Consider the following 22016-nt stretch of genomic DNA (forward strand, 5'->3'; position numbering starts at 1 on the left):
GTTTTCGTTCTTTCTTTGTCTGTCTGTCTGTTTGTTTTCCCTGACAGCTTGAGTAGACAGGCTGTTGCATCCAGTCACCCTAGTAGACGCTCACCAAAAAGACCCTGACTGGAAATAACTCCTGCTCACAGGAGTCCCCAGGACTCCCTGTATGAGTGAGCAAAAGAAAGCTGAAGAAGACCCAAGGGTCATGAAAGCATAAAGACCCTGCAAAATGGAAGCCAAGTGGAAACGAACAGAGGACACTGCTGTAGTCCACTCATTTTCTTATGGGTACAAAACACCTCTGAGACTCACCCGGAGGCTCCGAGGATCCAGTGGCTGGGGCAGGCTGAGCTGTGAGGCGAAGATGCTCTTCCTGAGAGAGTTGCCCAGTTGTGGCAAACCACAGCACGCACCATCTGCGACAGACTGGTAGGCAGGAGCATTTCCCGCGGCCAAAAATGTTCTGTCAAAATACAGTGTGAGTTTTTGTTTAATATGGTTACTTATGCTTCTAAAGCCCAGAACTTTCTTCACACTTACTGTAGCAAGAGACAATTTTGAGAGGGTAAGAGATGTCTTCCTCAGCCACAGCACCCATGCCGACCTTCCCCCTCAGTCTCTAGCTCTCTGGGGAGGGGGGGTTGATACTATTAATGGGAGAAATCCAGAGTTTCTATCAGTAGAGTATATCGATAGAATTTTCTGGAAGACTGAAAGATTCGGAAGGCCCTGGCTATATGTTATTGGACACCTGAAGTATAGCTCTCGGGAACGAGAGATTGAGTTTTAAATTTTGCTTAATTTTAGTTAATACTAACTTGAATTAATCAACCACACAGCTACAGAACTGGGCATCACACCTTCAGCTCTACAACAGTGACGTTAGCTCTTAGATTTTTCAAAAAGTTAGCAGCTAAGGTAACAGCCCAAATGTATAAAACCAAATTTTAGATTGAGTAAGATCCACGGGGTCAGAGAGAAGACGCTTTTGTTTCATTGAAATGAAATTTGGCTTTGTGTATCAAGAACCTCATCCTCCCCACCCCCACTCCACCCAAGACAAGAGCATGAAATTTATAACGTATGTAAGAACGAGTAGCATATGGTATAATTCAGGATGATTTTTCCTGCCTCAAAGGAAATAAGATTTACAAGGAAGTAAAGGGAAACATGCTGGGGTAAATTGGGGGAAAGTATCTCAGAGAAACAAAGTCATCTGTGGAGACCAACGCACCAGACACCAAAGAGAAAAGAGATTGGCCAGACTTAGGGAAATGTCAGTTGATGGAGGTGAGGAGCTAGCAGACCCTGGGCATGCCAGAGAGATTTGGGAGCACCTGAGCCCCAACAGTGAATCCCTGTGAGGGGTGTGGAAAGGGACAGTAGCCTTGAGAGGCCAGAGAAGACCTGAAACCCCACAACAGAGGTGAGCAAAGTGGTTGTTCTCTCCAACTTCCCCCATAGAGCCCAGGCTGCCTCTGAGAGCCATGAGCAAAGAAGGTAGGGTGAGTTCTAGAATTAAGGTCCAATATTAGAAGTTGCTTTGACGTCTGGTAGGAGCTTGAAGAGTCTAACTGCAGCTTCTCCCCTCCTCCTAGCATAAGGTTCCCGTGTCCACCCACACTCCTTATCAAGGGGAGCTGTGCCCTTTCCAGTGTCCCTGAGCAACAGCTCTGTTTCCTGCCAGCCCCTGGAGCTAGGCAAACAAACAGAGTATGTCTTCCCTGGTAACCAGGGAGTGCCACGCGTCCTTATACTGCAAGGACCATCCCTGAATGTCTACTGTGTTCATCCAAGGCCTCCCATGGCTTGCAGGATGCCCCACTCCTGGCTGTGCCAACACAGTACTAAGGAGTTGCTATTGATCTCATCCGTCACAATATTTAGTGACATTTGTTCATCATCCAGAGTAGAATCTTTTCCTCACTAGTAGGGTGAATAGGAGGCAGCTTAAAAGGATTGAAATAAGAATAAACCAAAAAAAAAATGTAATGAACTGGCTTGAAATTCCAAGGTAACTACTTTTTAAACCCATTTGCAACTTAATAATGTGGCATCGGAAAGCAAAAATATTTTTGCTACAGCAGAAGTAGGAACCATATACTTAATAGTGAAACACCCAAAAAGACAATAAAACTATTGATTGTTGGTGCTTGTGTGTGTGTGTGTGTGTGTGTATGTGTGTATGTGTGTGTGTGAGTGTGTGAGAGAGAGAGAGTGTGTGTGTGTGTGTGCGTGTGTGTGTATGTGTGTATGTGTATGTGTGTGTGTGTGAGAGAGAGAGTGTGTGTGTGTGTGCGTGTGTGTGTGTGTGTATGTGTGTGTGTGAGTGTGTGTGTGTGTGAGAGAGAGTGTGTGTGTGTGTGTGTGTGTGTGCGTGTGTGTGCATGTGCACATGTGCACCTATGTCGGCCCTGAACATGCCAAGCATGCACTCTATCTCCGAGCTAAACCGCAGCTCTGCACTCTACTTAGGATGGCCATTGAAGTCACCTAAAGGCTATCTAAATTTATTTCCCTGTGTCTTTTAACTTCCCTGTGATTGCTCAGTCGGCCTAGCCAGGGAAAACTCAGTATACCAAGTATAGCCATGGCTAGAACGTTCACAGAGGTGAGCTGGGGACTGCTTGAGATAAAAAGACAAACCTCCCACAGGTTATATCATCTTCCCTCACCACAGAACCCAACACAGCCCAGGTGCTTCCCAACTTCCTCTCTGTGGTATATATGCCATATACATCACCATATATATATCAATATATATATCAATCACCATATATATCTACCATATATATCTATCTACCATATATATCTATCTACCATATATATATATACTTGCTTAAAGAGATGGTATGGAAAGCAGGCATTCTCACATAAACACATCTCAGCATAGGTCACCAGTACAGATGCAGGGCGACTGGGAATAATTTCTCCCACTGCACGGCTGCTATCACACCAGTCACAGAAGTGACTATCACCAGTACTCAGGTCTCTCTTCCCCTCCTCTCCCTCCCCTCCCCTCCTCTCTCCTCCCCTTCTCCCTGCTTGGGGGGGCCAACTTTGTTCAATCTTACTTGTTCAGCCTTTGACGCAATCTCTTTCTTGCTCTCCTTTGGTTTTTTTTTTTTTTTTTTTTTTTTTTTTTTTTTCCGGAGCTGGGGACCGAACCCAGGGCCTTGCGCTTCCTAGGCAAGCGCTCTACCACTGAGCTAAATCCCCAACCCCTCTTGCTCTCCTTTGAAGGTTTATTTTTTAAAAACTATTATGTGTACATTATGTAGGTGTGTGTGTGCATGTGTGTGCAGGTTCCTACAGAGGCCAGAACAGGGAGTCAGATCTCCTGGAGATGAAGTAACAGGTGGATGTGAGCTGCCTTGACATTGGTGCTGGGAGTGAACTCTGATCCTATCTGTGCAAGAGCAATACATACTCTTAACTGCGGGATCTCTCCAGCTCCTGACGTGTTCTATTATCTAAAAAGTTTGTGGAGAGCTTTGGAACAAACAGTTACCAAAGTGACTTCAAACCTTGGAAAAACCGTAGAGCCCTACTAAGGAACCAAGGTATAATGGAAGATTGTCCTCTGGCTGTGGTGTGGCCATTGTCCTTTTAAACTCATAGCAGCAATGATTACTGGCAGAAGGCCAACACAAGACTGGGCCTGTGATCTTTCAGCCATGAGGAGGATGGAGGGATTCATGAGGCAGCACCCCTCTCTTAGTCTCTATATAAGAGGTAAACAGTTGTTTGGAGAAGTAGTAAGACAAGAGAACTGGCTTTCGATGGTGTGGCTGCCTTCATCCCTGAGTGACTCAAATTAAGCCCACTGGTTCACCAAGCTACACTGGACGGGACTGTTTCTTAGGTCCGTAAGTCTATCTGTGATGAACTGCATTTGTCTCTAGGGAGCTGACGTACCATCTTCATTGTTATCTTGATTGACTTAGAGTTACCTAGAAAACACACAGCTGGGTGTGTCTCTGAGGCTGTGTCTGGACAGGTTAAAGAAGGAAGAACCCCCCCTGTAGTGAGAATTCTGGAATTTTGGCTTCTTTTTTAAAACAGAAATGCTTTTGTTTTAATCCCTGTGTGTGGATGTGGGGCTGCTTTGGATTGCCCCAAACAGCTGACTATGATTTGCCTTGTGCTCTAACAGAGGCACGGTTTTGCCAGCTGCAAATTGCTTGTGGCATTTGGAATTTTGGGAACTTTTCAGAGGGTATATAAATGCTAGGGCCCTGCTAGGTGGGGTTGGTGGTTGATGGGCATTCTGGTGGGGGTTGGGGGTGCAGTTGGATGCTGTCTGTAGTTGTGCTCAAAGAAGAAACAAAAGGGAAGAAATTAGATTCAAGGATCTTTATTTTTCTCTCTCCCGCCTCTGCCCTATTTTGTGTCCTATCTAATATCAGGGGGTGAAACTGAGTGGACAAAGGGTGGGAAAAAGAGGACCTCACATAGTAGCAAATCTAGCAACACCACCTTAAACGTATATAGCACCATCTCATGGGCCGGGGTCTCTGACTGAAACAAACAGAAAGAGGATAAAGCAAGGTAAATATTAGCATTCATCTTCTGGCTCCAGACCAAAATGTGACCATCCACTCCCCACCCCCTCCATCCCCACTCCCACTCCCCTCCCCCACCCCTACTTCCACACTTTACTTGCCATAACGGACTATACTCTCAAGCTGTAGGTCAAAATAAGCTTTTCCTTCTCAAAGTCATTTTTGTCATGTATTTTGTCAGAGCAATGAAAACAGAAACTAATACCCTTTTAGCACTAGGTAGATCCTTCCTTGTCCCTCTCCATTCGAGACTTTTCTAGCAAACATTTATTACTATGCTAAATAATTTTATGTCAGCCTTACACAAGCTGGAGTCATTTGGGAAGAGGGACGCTCAACTGAGAATGTCCTCCCAGCAGTTTGGCCTGTGGGCAAGCCTGTGGTACTTTTTTTTTAAATTGATGTGGGAGGGTGGTGCCTCCTCTGGATGCTGGTCCTGGGTTCTGTAAGAAAGCAGGCTGAGCAAGCTGTGAGGAGCAAGCCCATAAAGAGCCTCCAGGTTCCTGCCTTGAGTTCCTGTCTTGACTTCCCTGGATGGTGGTACAAGGTATAAGCTAAGATAAACCCTTCCTCCCCAGTTGCTTTTGGTCATGATGGTTTATGACAGCAATAGAAACCCTAACTAAGACTATTGTTTTCCTATTATATTTATTCATTTTGTTGTTTTGCTTAGAGATAGGATCTGAAACACCTCAGGCTGGCTTTGAACTCACTGTGCATAGAACGCCTGCCTGATCCTTCTACCTCCCAAGTTCTGGGATAACAGATAAACACTACTTCATCTGACTATTTTTGTTTTGGGGGAGACATGATCTTTTTATGTCACTCTGGCTATTGTGGTATTGACTATGTAACCCAGGCTGGCTTCAAATTCACAGCAACTCTTTTTCCTCAGCCTTCTGAGATTACAGCGATGTGCAACCACATCTGACTAGTACTTTCCAATTTTAAAAGAAAATTTATAACAACATCCCACCCAAGCTCCACGCTTCGGGAAGGGGTAAGGAATGAGGAGTCAGATAGGAAGTATGAGACTGAGTTCTGCCACAGCAACTGTGTGACCCTGGGAAGTTACAAAACGTCTCTGTCCTTCTCTTTTCTTTCCTGTAAAGGTGGGAAAAATAATACGTAGCCCACAGACTTGGCAATCAAACCAAGCTCATCTCAACTTGGTTCAAACAAAAGAAAAAAGAAAGAAGAGAAAAGACAAGACAAGACAAGAAAAAAATGTTACTTTTTTTGCTACATTTCCTTAGGCAAATATGCATGTATGTTTCGTTGTAACTTTGGAAATATTGTGACAAGTCTCTCAGACCCTCAGTAGGCAAAGCCTGGCCAGGATCTGTAAGTGTAACAGCTCTGACAGGGAGTCAGTAGCCAAAGGATACCACAAAATCACATCACACAACAAACCTCACACAAGAAATTTATTGGGAAAGACACAAGGCGGTGGCTACCTCTTCTGGGGAGAAAAGCTGCGAAGAACTGAACAGGAGGCAGGCTTTGTATAATGTTTCTTGGGAGGGGGAACTTTATAGGGTGACCTTAGATTGGTGAGATTCCGTGGCCTGATCTTGGGGCAAGCCCAGGGATTGGTGGGATTCTGTGGCCTGATCTTGGGGGGTTTTTTTGTTTTTGTTTTTGTTTTTGTTTTTTTGTTTGTTTGTTTTTTTCTTTGTAGGGCAGAACTTAGCTACCTGAGTTTCAAGGGGCTGAAAATGGCCATGACAGCTGTTGCTATCAGGAATTGCAGCTAGCAGTGACACCTTTTGGTCACTGTTGCCATGGCAACAGCCATACATTCCCAGAAGACCTTTGGGCTCAATTCACACCTCCACCTGGGAACCTTTATGTCATATTCCAAATAAAAGGTAGATTCCCTGCCCCCTAGGTCTCTTTTTCTCTTTTTTCTCTCACCCCTTCCCTTTGTCTCCTTCCCCCATTAAAATCTCACCACGTGGAACCATGTTGGTGTTGGTTTGGTGTTCTCTTTCCCCACGGGTGTGGCCGATATTCTGATATTCTTTTCTTTTTTTTTTTAAAGGTCTTTATTTTATTTTATTTTATTTTATTTTTTTTTGGTTCTTTTTTTCGGAGCTGGGGACCGAACCCAGGGCCTTGCGCTTCCTAGGTAAGCGCTCTACCACTGAGCTAAATCCCCAGCCCCTTTATTTTATTTTTATGTATGTGAATACACTGTTGTTCTCTTCAGACACACCAGAAGAGGGCATCAGATCCCATTACAGATGGTTGTGAGCCACCATGTGGTTGCTGGGATTTCAACTCAGGGCCTCTAGAAGAGCAGTCAGTGCTCTTAACCTCTGAGCCATCTCTCCAGCCCGATATTCTGATATTCTTAACAACATTGGTGGCCCTCTGTACTCGGCTTCTGATTCCCCGAGTCTAAGACTTCCTTCCCCCATCCCAGTGATAGATCTGTACTTCTCAAATACTAGAGACTGGGGCCATGGCCATATGCCCAAATGGTCTTAAGCCATGTGTTGACATTTGAATGATTAGAGGCACTTAAAACAGGCCAGCATAAAAATAAGTCTAAAGTTTAAAATGAAACAAAACTTTTAAAAAAGCCAAGGAAATTAATCTGGTGCTGTTCACTTACGTGCTTACTGGAGGGAGTGTGTCCTTAGGACGTCTCCCCTTTTCTCCTTCCCCTAACCATCCCTAATGGCAACAGCACACAGAGAGTAAAGCTCTCTTCATTATTTCATCTTATTCTACAAGGTGCCTCTGAAGGACATCCTCCTCCCCTATGAATAACCTGGACCCTCAGGCACATCATGGACCAGTAGTTAGATACCTTCTCAATGGACCAAGGCAAAGGTTGGGCCTTAGACAAGATGACTCTGGTCTATTAGGAGACAGCCACAGATTTTCATCAGGCTTCCCCTACTGACCTCAAGAGCAGGTGGGGCAGGGCAGTGCTGAAGTATGTCAGACAACTTCCTCTCTGTGTCTCTTCTATGTGGGTAGGAGGGTGACAGGCAACTTTTTAGGGGTCCTGCATCCTCCTGTCTCCCCGAGTCTTCTGAAACATGTTCCCTTCATTCTAGGAAGGGGTTTAGAACTTTCTTTCCAAGCTCATATGGAACTTTCCCCCTGCAGGAGCGGAGCCTTCTCTGGGCCACAGAGCTCTGCTCGCTCAGGTAAATTCTGAGATGACCCAGGGAAGTTTACCTATGTCCTGTCTCTGGACTATCTAAACATTTCCCTTGCAGGATCAGTGCTACTTCAGATGATGGGGAAGAGTAACATTCCTCCTCAACCTTTTTTTTTGTTGTTCTTTTTTTCGGAGCTGGGGACCGAACCCAGGGCCTTGCGCTTCCTAGGCAAGTGCTCTACCACTGAGCTAAATCCCCAACCCCAACTTTTTTTTAGTATATGTGCTGCTGAAGCGAGCACTCCTCCTCAACTTTTATCTCCACCCTTTGGCTTTCTCCTCTGAGTCCCCTCTCTGCCATGAAGCTGCCCAGACACCACCATAGTTCACAGGTTTTGAAGCTAAGTATATGGAGGCTCTGAGTCTACTGAGTAATTAATTCCAAATACACTTAACAGGAAGCATCCTGGGGAGAAAAAAAAAAACATCAGGAAGATGGACCAAATAAAGAACATCAGGTGTGCCATCTGGGTGGTTTCTGATAGGTTTCCTACACTGGTGAAATAAGTCAATTCAAGCCGAATTGAAAACCACGAGGGGCAGGTTTATTGGGGTCACCTCTGGGAGGGTTCGCTGATCCCACAGGGTGGGTCAGGAAAGTCATCATTCAGGCTGGGGCGTTGGGGGGGGGTAGGCGGTGAAAGAAAGAGTGCATGTACGGAGAAAGAAATGCAGAGAGAGGGAGAGAGAGACCAACATGTCTGGACTGTATAGGAAAGAGCCTCTGAGGAAGCCCAGTCCCTGGGCTGGCGAGTTCAGGGCAGAGAGGACAGGGTGTACCAGCCACCCCTGCAACAGATGGAGACTGAGGGATGCTGGGAGAGCCTGGAGGTCAGGTCTGCTTTGGTTTGTAAGCCCCTTGTCCTGGGTCTGAAACCCAAGTTTCTTCTGAGAAGGACACAGAGAGCAGGCGTAGGACACTGGGTCTCCAGCCTCACTCCTGGTCACATTGTGAGGGCAACTGTTGGGAAGCAGAGTGGTTTCTCTAAAATGGAACCAGACAGAACCCTGTACGGCTGGAACCAAACCCATATGGAGGGAAAAAAGCCCAACCCTTAGGCTTTCAGAGGTCAACTCAGCGGCTGACAGCAGTCACAGACGTGACAGCCCACGGCCTAAACTAAGCTACAGAGACAAAGCTGTTTGTCAATAAAAAGTAAGAAAGTCACCGTGAAGCTTGGCACTGTGCTAAGTTTATATTCTAAACCCAAGAGTTGTTGGCAGAAAAAAGCAAATGCAACGTAAAAAACATATGTTCATTCGATATAATCCCCCATCTCCGTTCTCTGCGGATGCTCTGTGCTAAGGGTGGGGGCACTTGTAATTCTCTGGTACGGCCCTTTGGGGCCCTTCTTGGCTGAATACTCACACTGGAGATTGAGTTGGATCGAGTTGGTAAGTTTCGCCAATTTAAGAGTAATTGGAGCGGGTTGGGGGTGGGGAAGCCCGGGACAGTAATCTGAGCACTGGAGGACTGGTCCAAACTCAAGCCCTGTTTACAGAGCACGCTCCAGACCAAGAAGGGCTACAAATTAAGTCTTCCTTTCAAAACAAAACAAAAGGATAATCAGAGTTGGGGGGGTGGATATAGGCTGGCCACTCAGGAGTCTAAAACAGGAAGATCCCAAGTTCAAGGCCTGCCTTGGCTACTTAGTAAGTTTCGAGGACTTCCTGAGCTGCATAACAAGATACCAGTGTTGTGTCGTTGCTGCCCTGTACTCTAAAAACAACCGGCGCCCCCACGCCCACACAAATGCAGGGGTCCTCAGCCCGACTCTTTATCTTTCTCATATAAAACACTTTCTGGAAACATGAATATTAATCCAAACTCAATCCAAATCCATCAGAATCCTGATTAATCGGTCAAATAAAACTTTGCTTCCCAAGAGATGGAGACCGTGTTTATTTAAGAATCAACTCCTCTGGCCAGTCCTATGCGCTTTAGGTGGACAGCGAAAGCGGTTCCTTCGAACTCCCCAGAATAATGATCCTCAGAAACACAAAAGCTTGCATCCCTACGGTACGAACTGGAGATTAAAAGTAGCAGTTGTCACACAGGCTATTTGGAAATTGTCGTGAAAAGCCTCAGGGATACCAGGGCAGACTTCGCACACACGGGCTCTGCGAGAAACGTTTGGGAGCCAAGGCACCGGATCTATCTGCGTCCTATTTTAGGCTAGCTATCTAATCTTGCTAACCGTGGCCTCCCTGAACCGGGCTGTGCAGGCAGGCCCCTGCTCAGCAGAATCTAGTTGGCAGGAATAGCATTTTCCTAGCCCTTACCGGAGGAGATGTCTCACAGCTGCATCGAACTGCAGCAGTGTCACCTCCCTGCGGAGGAGAAGGGCCTGGGCCACCTGGCTCGGGTCCTGGGGGCTCTGGAGACTGTCAATCATTTTCTGCAGCTCTTGAAGTTCAGTCCCTAGAAAGCAGGCAGCACGGGTCAGACGGACATACAGACGACCAAAGCCAACCCATCAGACTCGCCTTTCACCTCCAGAACCAACTTGTCACCCAGACTTCCTTTGTTTGTGGACGTGCTAATTATATGTTTTGCAAGACCAGCAGCTCCAGAAACCAAGGTCTGATTTAGCTTCCCTTCCTTCCTCCCGCTGGGAGATAGGAATGCCCGGGCTTTAGCACAGGAAGAACATACGGTTGAAAGCTTGAAATCAGCAAAGCCATGGTCTCAAGACAGAAGGAGCAAGAAATGGCATGGGGTGAGGAGGTCCCCAGAATACCAACTAGTGACTTCATTACTGTCCGCTAGAACCCACATTCGTTTCCGTTGTCATGCTGAGAGAGAGTTGGGTTTCCTGTGTCACCAGTGTGTGGACCAAAAGGCTCAGGAGTCCTAACGCCAGTACAAAGGTACAGAGTCACATAGACATACTTGCACACACATACATGTGTTCATATGTATACACACACACATATATGTATACATATATGTGTATACGAACTTCGAGAAGAGTCGAGCCATTTTGGGAACTGAAACTTCGCTACGAGAGAAAGATCCATGGAATAAGTGCACTGAAGCTACAGATGAAACTGGAAATCGCATCTTTTTGGAGCCCCCCAGGCTGGGCTGAGGACCCTGGCCTGCACCTGGCCTTCTGTCCTTGCTCAAGGAGAAGTCAGATTAAATAGGAGAACTCAGCAAAATCAACAAAAACGCAGGGGGCTGGCAGGCCTGTGTGCTCAGGGCTCTCTGAATATCAACTGTCCAAAAACGTCTGTTCTTCTGTTGAGGTGCTGACAGCTTTCTACCCGGGTACGGGAGAGGCTGTGATGCTCCTCCGTCCAGGGCATTGATGAGGATGCTCTGTCTCTCGGTGGCTACTCCAGATCCCGGCAGCCTTCTTCCTGCCTAGCCAGTGCTGGGCTTCCTCAGCCTTTCGCACACCAGGAAAGCAGAGGGCTATGGGGATGAAAAGGAAGCTGTTCTGTGTGAGTTTGACCGGGGTTGTTCCAGGCCCTGAGAATGGCTGCTGGGTCTCACAACATGTTCATGTGACTTTGCGAAAGGTGAGCGGTCCAGATTCCACTTCCAGTGGCTGTTCTACACATGACAGATGCTTGAGGCTTTCCCTGTCCTGAATAATTGGGTCCAACCATCACATTTAAAAATAAATAAATAAATAGTCCTAAATGTTGGACTCTACTGGGCTACCGAGAAGTTCCCAATGAAAGGGAAATCTGAAATACAAACTGCAGAACTTTTGGGGTGCGTGGCAGGAGGGGAGGTCGCCACTGAGCACCTTTTGCTGTGGTTTTGGTCTACAAGCAACACATCTTCAGCCAAACAAAAATGTTTACAGTCATCTGTGGTAGCTTGTAAAAGAAAAATATATATATATATATATATATATATAAAACCCCCAACCTGCCCTACGATTAAAGCACCATAGAAGTGCAAATATACAAAATATTTGGGCCCAGGTTACAAGAAGTGGCAGTAAAAATAGGAACAGGGCTCTTGGAGTGCTTTGTCTTAGCGCGTCTGTTGCGCTGTTCTCTTTTGCTTGTGAGCGAAACACTCACATGTTGACAAAAAAAATCAACTGAAAAGGAACGAAGGCCTGAGTTAAAAACCTGAATGACTGAAACTGCTGGAGGAATTCCAGCCGAGGCTGCATGGGAAGCACAGGCAAGGGCTGGACAGGAGTTCCTGCAGCACACAAGAGCTGACAAACGGGATTATATGCTATTAAGAACCTGCCCAGCGGGGCTGGGGATTTAGCTCAGTGGTAGAGCGCTTACCTAGGAAGCGCAAGGCCCTGGGTTCGGTCCCCAGCTCCGAAAAAAAGAACCAAAAAAAAAAAAAAAAAAGAACCTGCCCAGCATAGTGAGGCATCAGCAAAGCAAGCAGTCCCTGGAAGGTAGAAAATCTTTACCAGCTGCACTTCTGACAGGGCCGGGGTAATGTCTGCAATACGTCGTGAACTGCAACAGTTAACACTGAGAGACCCCACTGCCGATTGATACATCAGTGACCGTACCAAACACGGTTCTCAAAAGAAGGAAAACAGATGGGCAATAAATGCTTTTAAAAATGGTAATCGACATCTTCAGCCGCCTGTGACCTGCAAGTTAAAACTACACTAGCAACGGTTCTCACCCTAGTCAGAATTGCTAACATTAAGAAAACAAGTAACAACAAATGCTGGTGAGGATATGGGGAAGAAGAGGCCTGCCGGTGGGAGTAACAGGAACAGCCACAGTGCACATCATTATGAGGTTTCTCAAAGTGTGAAATATGAAATTTGCACAAAAAAAATGGATCCAGAAATTACTACATTAGCTGAGCTAATCCATACTCAGAAAATATCACAGTCTCTCTCATATGCAAAGCCTAGATTTTAATGTATATATTAAAATCTATAAATGTCAAGTATATATTTTGTGTCCATGTGTTCAAGTATATATTTTGTGTCCATGTGTGTGTTTTGTGTCTGTGTGCCTGCATCTGCAAGCATGGGCACAGACCATCAAACTGGAAATGGGATCATGAGAACAGGACAGAGAGGCCCGAAGGACGGGGGACAACTGAGGTACATGTGACATCAAAGCAGAGAGAGAGAGAGAGATGCTGTGGATAGTGGAATCCATTCTTCTTTGGGACACAATTCAAAGCGTCACAGATCAAAACACGAATAAAGTCAGGTGTGGCGGGTGGCTTGTGTGACACCACACCCTTGATCCCAGCACCTGAGAGGCAGAGGCAGTCTGTGTGAGCATGGTCATGTATTGACATGTGACTTAGCCCAGCCCAGTTGCCCTGGTGAGAACTGCCTCCCCCTTGCTTTACTCCTACCAAGTTTACCATCGGCATTCTCCTTCATCCTTTGGTAGGGACAGAGTGCTTGTGGGGAGGGAGTGTCCATTGTGGGCAGGAATTACTAATAACTTGGAAGGTGTCCAGAGGACCCAGGAAAGCAAAGGAAATTTGCCTATTTTCAAGAGGAGGGTTCTGTGTGGGGAGCCCTTCTGCTCCCAATATTCACTCACAATGGAGGATTCGAACAAGGAGGGAGAGTATATCTATTGTGTCTGGGCTCAGATTGGCCTTTTGCTCTTTGGCAAAGAAAATTCAGTATAAAGGACCCCCACTCCACCTCCAAGTTTCACACTGATCCTAAGGGAAGGGCTGGTTGTCGGGAAAGGGGAGAATTTGGCAGGGTCCATGGCTTCATTTGGTCATAGGAGGGAGCCCATAAGCTCATATTCAGAACCTTACAAAATATTTTAAAGTGTGGAAGTCCACAAAAGTCATTTTATCTGCCACTAATAAAGGGCCAATTCGATTTCATCTTCCGCCTTGATTTTCCTGCCTCCTCTGGGATCTGGGCCAGGATCTAAGCAGCCAAGCAGCCTTCTTAGGACGGTGATTATCTGAGTGGAATTTTTTTCTCTTTTACTTAATTTGCTCTTCATCTATTTTCAGCAAATCAGAGCATGCAAAACTTTGCACATACTCCCCTGAGCACATTTTTTTTTTCCCCTTCACTTGCAACAATCGAAGTGTGCAGCCTCTGACTGACACCTCAGGAAACCTGAGCTCCACACACTCCAGGGCTGCAGTCCACCAGCAGCAAGGACTTGACTTCCTTCATTTTGAACTCTAGCTCCTCGGTGATCCCCTCATCTCTGCTGATCCTCTGCGCCACAATAATGGGCTGATGACCTTGCTGGTGTCTTCTCTTTGTCTCCCCAGTGTTTTCTCCACTGATTAGACCAAGTGGGACCGTTGCCCCAGCTGCTAAAGAGCTTCCTGGGCAGGGGTCAACGGGAAACGCAACTCTGGCTGTCACAGACTCTAGGGTCAGGATAGACATTTTTCGTGGCCCATCCTCCTTTATCCCGAGGCTCTGAAACCCAGCAGCCCCCATCAGAGTAGGCAGCTTAGCACGTTCTGTATTAATAAGGACAGTTTGACGTGGCTTTAATCTTGTGACGTGTGTCTTCGGGACTCGCTTGTGTCCAGTTGAGATCATTAGCCTGTGACAGTGCCAGGCTTCTTGCTGAGGTGGTACCCACAGCAGCCTTCTTTCTGTTTCTTCATCTCAGCTAGACACTGAGCATCCTCCTAGAACGCCCCTCTGCCTTTGCCCGTACCCTACCTTAGAAATCTTCCATGTGCATCACATATGCAAGCCTACTAGCCACCAACCCCAGGGTCCCTTTTGAACGTGTTTGAGTCACAACGAGAAGGGAAAGACTCCCGTCACGAATGCCTCTTTTTAAAATCAATGAGTGTAAACAGGTCTGTCACCCCATGTCTAAGGCCCATCCCCAGTTTTAAAACTTCCTGGCTACCATGTACTTGATTTTGGCTGACCCACTATCAACACAGCTAGTGACTTAATTTGTATAAGGCGAATTACTGAAAGAAGACGCTCTCTGCTTCCAATACATCCTGTCTTCTCTCTTTAAGATTCTGTGGTTGAGGCTGAAGAGATGACTCGGGTTAAGAATGCTTGCTGCTCTTCTACAGCACCTGAGTTCAGTTCCTAGCGCCCATGCTGGATAACTCACAGATGCACGTAGTTCCAGCCCCAGAGAATCTGACGCCCTCTTCTGACCTCCATGAGCATCACACACAAACATGCCCCCAACACACATACACAAACACACACACACATACACCACATACACAATCACACACACACCACATACCACACACACATATGGCATACTCCCTCATGCCCCCAACAGACACACACACACACACACAATCACACACACACACAACACACATAACACATGCCACACACACACACAATCACATACACACACACCACGCACACAATCACACATACCACACACACACACATCATATACACACGCCATACACACACACACCATACACACAATCACATACACCACACATACCACACACCAAACACACACCACACACACACAATCACACATACACACATACACCACACACACACCATACACACAATCACATACACCACACATACCACACACCAAACACACACCACACACACACAATCACACATACACACATACACCACACACACACACCATACACACAATCACATACACCACACATACCACACACCAAACACACACCACACACACACAATCACACATACACACACACACACACACACACCAAACACACACAACACACTGTGTGTGCATTAGCATGTCCATGTTGGTGTGAGTGTATGAGTTTGTATATGTATGTGCACATGTGTGTGTGGGTAAGAGATCAATCTTGGGTGTTGTTCTTCAGGTCCCATTTATCTTATTTTTCAAACAGAGCTTCTTATTGCCCTGTGGTTCTCCAGTTAGGCTGGAAGGGTTAGCTAAGGAGCCCGAGAGATGGACCTGCATGTGCCTCAGAAACATTCAGATCTCAAGCTCTTCTTAATGTGGTCTCAAGTCTTCATGCTCACAGGGCACACACTTTACTGTCAGAATTGTCTCTCTGACATCTATTACATAGTATCTTATCAATACCAGACACATAAAGATACCATCTTATAACCCAAAGCTCCTTCACTGACTAGAATAGGAAACTAAAACCTCCCTCCTCTTTATCAGTCAGACAGTTCTGAGCTATCAGGGTCATCAGCTTTTTCGGGGTGAATGCTTGGGTAGGACCTCGTCACGTGAGGCACAAGGAAGAAGGAAACAGAATAAGAACTAATCTTTAGCCTTAAGTATCCTTAAGCAGATTCAAGCCAGAAGACAGCTCTATGAGGCTAGCAGGTGTTTCTGCCAACAAGATAAGTAAATTTGGGGTTGGGGATTTAGCTCAGTGGTAGAGCACTTGCCTAGCAAGCGCAAGGCCCTGGGTTCGGTCCCCAGCTCCGAAAAAAAGAAAAAAAAAAGATAAGTAAATTTAAGCTGAATTAAAAGTATAAAAAGCAGGTTTGTTTGGGGTCAGCTCTCCAGTGGGTTCGCCAGTCTCACAAGAGACCTGAGAAGTCGTCGTGAAGATAGGGAGACAGAGTGAGGAAGAGCAAAGAGAGGGAAAGGGCACGGGGCAAAGAGAGAGAGAGAGGGAGAGAGAGAGAGAGAGATTGACCCGGGTGGCCGGCAGTCCTTTTATCTAGAGCACACTCCTGCCACAGGCAGGTGATGATGTAAGGAGTTGCTAGGTCCCTAAGGCCAGGCTAGTGGAATTGCCTCTATACTAACAGGGTTAAGGTTAGGGGTTCTGACTTTGAGACCTAACAGAGGCATCATCCCATTTTATAGATGGTCTAAGAGAGGTAGAGAGTAGTAGTGTGCCTCACATCTAGTGGCAGAAGCAAGGTTCAAGCTGGGTCTCTGGACTTCTGACTCCCATACACTTTCTGGCGAGTGTGTGATTGTGGAGCTGGTCAGCAGAATGTACACTGGAGACAGTTTAGAACAGGGCTTTCCCTGAGTTCTCCATATTGCTGTCCCAAGGAGATATATTCTGGGTTTCCAATATTAACCACTTCTTAGAATTGCCACTCAATAGGTCTGGTGATTCTAATAATGACTGTTAGTTACTTACCAATGTCCTCGGCTCCTCCCCAGTCCCTCCTCAAAGGGTTAGGACTTAGAGGAAGGTCAAAGCACGGTGAGCAATTGCCAAGTTTGGCAAAACTGAAAATGTAGGCCACAATGTCGTGGAGAGAAGCCACGAGCTGCAGAGTCAGTTTTAGGGCTCTAAAAGCTTCCTGTGGATAAAAGCAACACAAGGAACTGGTCTTAGAAACTTCCTAAGAGGCCAATGCAGCATTTGAATGTGACTAGAGATATACATTTATACAAGCATATAGTGGTCCCTATCCATGGGATCTCCCATGGATACTGTATCCTTGGCCTCAGAATGCTGGGGTACCATCATGTGCAGAGGCCATGGATACTGTATCCTTGGCCTCAGAATGCTGGGGTACCATCATGTGCAGATGCTCCAGTGCCTTCTGTGATGTGGAACAGTGTATCTACTTTACCTACATAGAACCTCCTGTCCACTCCCCCCCCCCCCCCCCCGGAGCTGGGGACCGAATCCAGGGCCTTGCGCTTCCTAGGCAAGCGCTCTACCACTGAGCTAAATCCCCAACCCTCCTGTCTACTTTTAACCATCACAAGTTACTCATATGTCTATTTTTGGTCAGTGGTTGATAGAGCACACTAACTACGGTACAAAGCACTGTTCTTGCTTAAGTATACAGTGTCTCAGCGAATCCAGGGAAACAAAACAACAAACCCGTTCTTGAGCATTGCCCTGCTATTGACAAAGGCACAGCTATGGCGTGAAAGCACCACCTTTCTGTTTCATCACAGCTGTGAACACCTTACAGAATGCTTACTTCAGACCAGCAGGGGCTCGCAAGGGTCGCAGCAGGGACTCTCATTTAGACAGTCCTGTTTTGAGCATCTATAACCAAGACACGGGTGTTTATAATCTTAATGAAAATTCAGAACATTCCCCAAGTGGCGTAATCAGCATTACAGTCCAGCGAAGGTTTTTATTTTCACACCAACTTTCTCACAGAGAGCAAACCCTTCAAAACCGCAGCTTGTGAGATGTGGTGGCACAAACCTGGTATCTGACACTTGGAAGGCATAGGCAGCAGGATTGATACAGGTTCAAGGCCAACCTGGCCTACATACTGAATTCCCTCTAGTGGAATTCATCGCTGAACTGTGGTGGTGAATACGGACGGCATTTGGGGGATGTTCTGAATTTTCTTTAAGGCTATAAACACCTGTGTCTCGGTTACGGATTCTCACTCTGGTCTTACTAATGTGACTCCTTAAAAAAATGATCAAAACAAACCAAAACCAAAAACCCAGCAGGCAGCTGGATACAGTGTTGCACAGTGCAACCCTAGCAGTCCTGGGAAGGTGAATCAGAGGAATCTCACGTTTAAGATTAGTCTGGGCCATATGGTAAGACCTCTCAAAATCTAACACAGCTGAGCGGCTGGCATCTTTTGTTAGCTTCAGGGCTAACAAAAGCAGAGTTTTGCTGAAGGGCTGAGAGGAAACAGAATGAATGAGGAATATTGAAAGCCCAGGTCATCAGTGACCTGGAAAAAAAAAATAATAAAACCTCATGAAATGAGTCTCAGGAGCAAGAGAAAAATTGTAACAAGCTGGCCAAGTATCAGGAGCTGGGAAGAGGTCTCGGTGATTAGATCACCAAAAAATAAAAAAAATAAAAAAGTCACTCTATGTGATGAACCCAAGAGGATAAATATGGCCAGTCTCCACTCTGGCATATATACACACCAAAAAACCCCGACAAACCTCTTCCGGCAGAGTTTTGAACATAAGCAGCACTTCAGACGGAGGGGGAATAAACCATAAATTGAGGAAGACCCTTCCATCAGCGGACAGCAAACTTCGAGGCCGAGGCTGAAAACTCCTGCAGTGTGAGAGACAAGGGAAGGTCCCGTGACACAGCCAAGATCCCACTAAGTCAGAGGCACACCCTGTGTGAAGTCAGGGCCACCGCTGGCCCAGCACCCAACCCGCAGGAGCAGCCTACCGCTCCCAGGTGGCTAGAATAACTTATAAATAACGCATCGGGAGAAAGAGCAGAAGGGCTGATTTTAGCCTAAGCCGTGTGGGAGGGAGGAAGGCGTGGGTAAGGAGGGAGGGGACCTGTGGCAAGGAAGGAAAGAAATTAGATGGTGGCCTCACACTGAGTGCTACATATTTTATGACACTTAATGTCTTGACCATCTATTTTTGTCTCTGTTTCACAGCTGAGGATATTGAGGTTTGAGACTGGACGTGGGTCCTGCGGGCCAGCTCTTGAGGCAAAGTCAGCCCCTGAATGCACATCTGCCTAGCTCTGGAATCAATCCCCTTAGACATCAGCTGTTTTCCTTCCCTGTCCGCCATGTTTCCATTAAATCTAATGATGAGGATGTAATGATGTAGCTGCAGCAGTCAGCCTGGGAAAAGGAAGCTGACTTATAATTCCCTTCAGCAGAGCAGACCATTAGAAGAAAGTCCGATGGGGCGTGGACATGGGAGGGAGATGGGAGGGAGAACAGTGGAGTGGATGGTAGAGTCAGACGTGTTGGAGGCAGGGGAGTAAAGGTACCCCTTTAAAAGAAGAGCTTCATTAAGAGGGATATTAAAATGGTGGGGGGCGGGGAGGGTAATGTCGGAGGAAGGGAGGAGAGGCTGGCTCACTTCAGGCTGTGGGATCAGGTCTTCGGGAGTGTCCATTGTTATTTTAAGAGGCATGCTTATGTTAATCAGTTCTTGCCCAGATCCCAGACTTTGCCTTCTTTTTTTTCTTCTTTCAGTATCGATACCACATCACTTCTCCGCAGTCTCTTTGTTGCAGGCTTATAGACAAACATATATCTCTGTGTTTGTCTGTTAAAAGGATGAACAGAAGCCCAGGACCTGGCCTAAAAGTATGTCGCCCACACCCTTGAACCCTCATGGGACTCTCCCTAGTCGCTTCCTGAGTTCCTTCTGGAATTTTCCATTAATCAATACCTTTAATTTTTTAAAACATATTTGTCTTGTTCTATGCATGTGAGTGTTTTGCCTGAATGTATGTATGTGTACCACATGCATGGCTAATGCCTGTCGAGGCCAGAGAGGGCATCCAGTCCCCTGGAACTGGAGCTATTGATGGTCTTGAGCCACCATGAAGGTGTTGGGAACTGAACTCATGTCCTCTGCAGGAGCAACAAGTGCTTTTAACCAATAAGTCATCCCTGCCGCTCTAATCAATACGTTTCAAGATGACTCAGCAGACAAAAGCATGGGCCACTCATGTCTGATGACCTGAGTCCCCTCCCTAGAACACCCACAGGGGAAAAAAAAAACACAGGTTCATGGCATAAATCTATTATCTCAGCTCTCCTCCAGTGAGATGACAGGCAGACCAGGAGAACTGTCTAGAAGCCGGAGGGCCACACAGTATGGCAGAAACAAGAGCAATCTGCTTCAAGTGGTTAGAAAGAAAGAAGAAATCCATTAGGTTTTCCTCTGACTTCCACATGAGGCCCTAGTGTGTGCATCCCTCACACTCAGTACTGACTTCCACATGAGGCCCTAGTGTGCGCATCCCTCACACTCAGTACTGACTTCCACATGAGGCCCTAGTGTGCGCATCCCTCACACTCAGTACTGACTTCCACATGAGGCCCTAGTGTGTGCATCCCTCACACTCAGTACTGACTTCCACATGAGGCCCTAGTGTGCGCATCCCTCACACTCAGTACTGACTTCCACATGAGGCCTTAGTGTGCGCATCCCTCACACTCAGTACTGACTTCCACATGAGGCCTTAGTGTGCGCATCCCTCACACTCAGTACTGACTTCCACATGAGGCCTTAGTGTGCGCATCCCTCACACTCAGTACTGACTTCCACATGAGGCCTTAGTGTGCGCATCCCTCACACTCAGTACTGACTTCCACATGAGGCCCTAGTGTGTGCATCCCTCACACTCAGTACTGACTTCCACATGAGGCCTTAGTGTGCATCCCTCACACTCAGTACTGACTTCCACAAGAGGCCCTAGTGTGCATCCCTCACACTCAGTACTGACTTCCACATGAGGCCCTAGTGTGCGCATCCCTCACACTCAGTACTGACTTCCACATGAGGCCTTAGTGTGCCTCCCTCACACTCAGTACTGACTTCCACATGAGGCCCTAGTGTGCGCATCCCTCACACTCAGTACTGACTTCCACATGAGGCCCTAATGTGCGCATCCCTCACACTCAGTACTGACTTCCACATGAGGCCCTAGTGTGTGCATCCCTCACACTCAGTACTGACTTCCACATGAGGCCCTAGTGTGTGCATCCCTCACACTCAGTACTGACTTCCACATGAGGCCTTAGTGTGCATCCCTCACATTCAGTACTGACTTCCACATGAGGCCCTAGTGTGTGCATCCCTCACACTCAGTACTGACTTCCACATGAGGCCTTAGTGTGCGCATTCCTCACACTCAGTAATAATAAATTAAGAGCATTTGTCTAGCAAGTGCAAGGCCCTGGGTTTTGTTCCCAGCTCCGAAAAAAAAGAAAAGAAAAAAAAAATAAATTAGAAAAGAAAGGCACTGTCACCACTTACTCACCTGAGCTAGGGGACTCACAGTGACGTTCTAGGCTCTCTTTCTTCCTTGGTTCCACATTAAATCCAGCACCTAGCCCCACTGATTTCACTTCCTGGACAATATAAGGAACTTCCTAAGTCATGTCACTTTCTGTGGCCTGGAAGACAGATGTGAGTTTCCTGGACCACGCTCACCCCTCTGTACTGCTACTGTATTCTCTTAATCCTGGACACAGGCAGAAGTCAGTCAGCCTGCACCACACATCCCCTTGACTTTAAAAATCCAGATGTCTCAGCTTCAGCCGAATCGCCTTTCTCTCCCCACCTAGGGTCCTCGTCATCAAGGGATCTAGACTAGGCAGTTTTCTTCGAGGTCTCCCTCGCTCTTGGTGTTAGCCCCACAATCTGTGGAAATCACATTAGTTACTCTCTTGTCGCTGTGATAAAACACCAAAGTCAAGGCAACTCTAGGGAGAACGCTTACATAGGTCTGGTTCTGTAAGTTAAGAGTCCATCATGGTCGGGGCTGGGGATTTAGCTCAGTGGTAGAGCGCTTACCTAGGAAGCGCAAGGCCCTGGGTTCGGTCCCCAGCTCCGGAAAAAAAGAACCAAAAAAAAAAAAAGAGTCCATCATGGTCAGGAGATGGCGAGGCTGTAGGCAGCAGGCACGGTGGCCAAGCAAGAAGCTGGGAGCTCACATCCTCAACCCAATCCGTGAAGCAGAGGGAGCC

General features: G+C 46.8%; 1 protein-coding gene across 3 annotated transcripts in view; it reads right to left on the bottom strand.

The window, feature by feature from the left end:
* The window catches only part of Ccdc162 (coiled-coil domain containing 162), a 192940-nt gene that overhangs the window by 56817 nt on the left and 114107 nt on the right, over nt 1–22016 (bottom strand). For all 3 annotated transcript variants that reach the window (XR_005497567.2, XR_005497568.2, XM_039099214.2), the window contains exons 28-31: nt 18496–18613; nt 16751–16916; nt 10012–10150; nt 298–448 (exon numbers count right to left, since the gene is read on the bottom strand). Coding sequence is in view for 1 of the 3 variants with exons in the window: in XM_039099214.2 (XP_038955142.1) it covers nt 298–448; nt 10012–10150; nt 16751–16916; nt 18496–18613 (574 nt within the window). In the remaining 2 variants the exon portion in view is untranslated. The remainder of the gene's footprint in view (nt 1–297; nt 449–10011; nt 10151–16750; nt 16917–18495; nt 18614–22016) is intronic.

The sequence above is a fragment of the Rattus norvegicus genome, chromosome 20 (genome assembly GCF_036323735.1).
Source record: "Rattus norvegicus strain BN/NHsdMcwi chromosome 20, GRCr8, whole genome shotgun sequence".
NCBI lineage: Eukaryota > Metazoa > Chordata > Mammalia > Rodentia > Muridae > Rattus > Rattus norvegicus.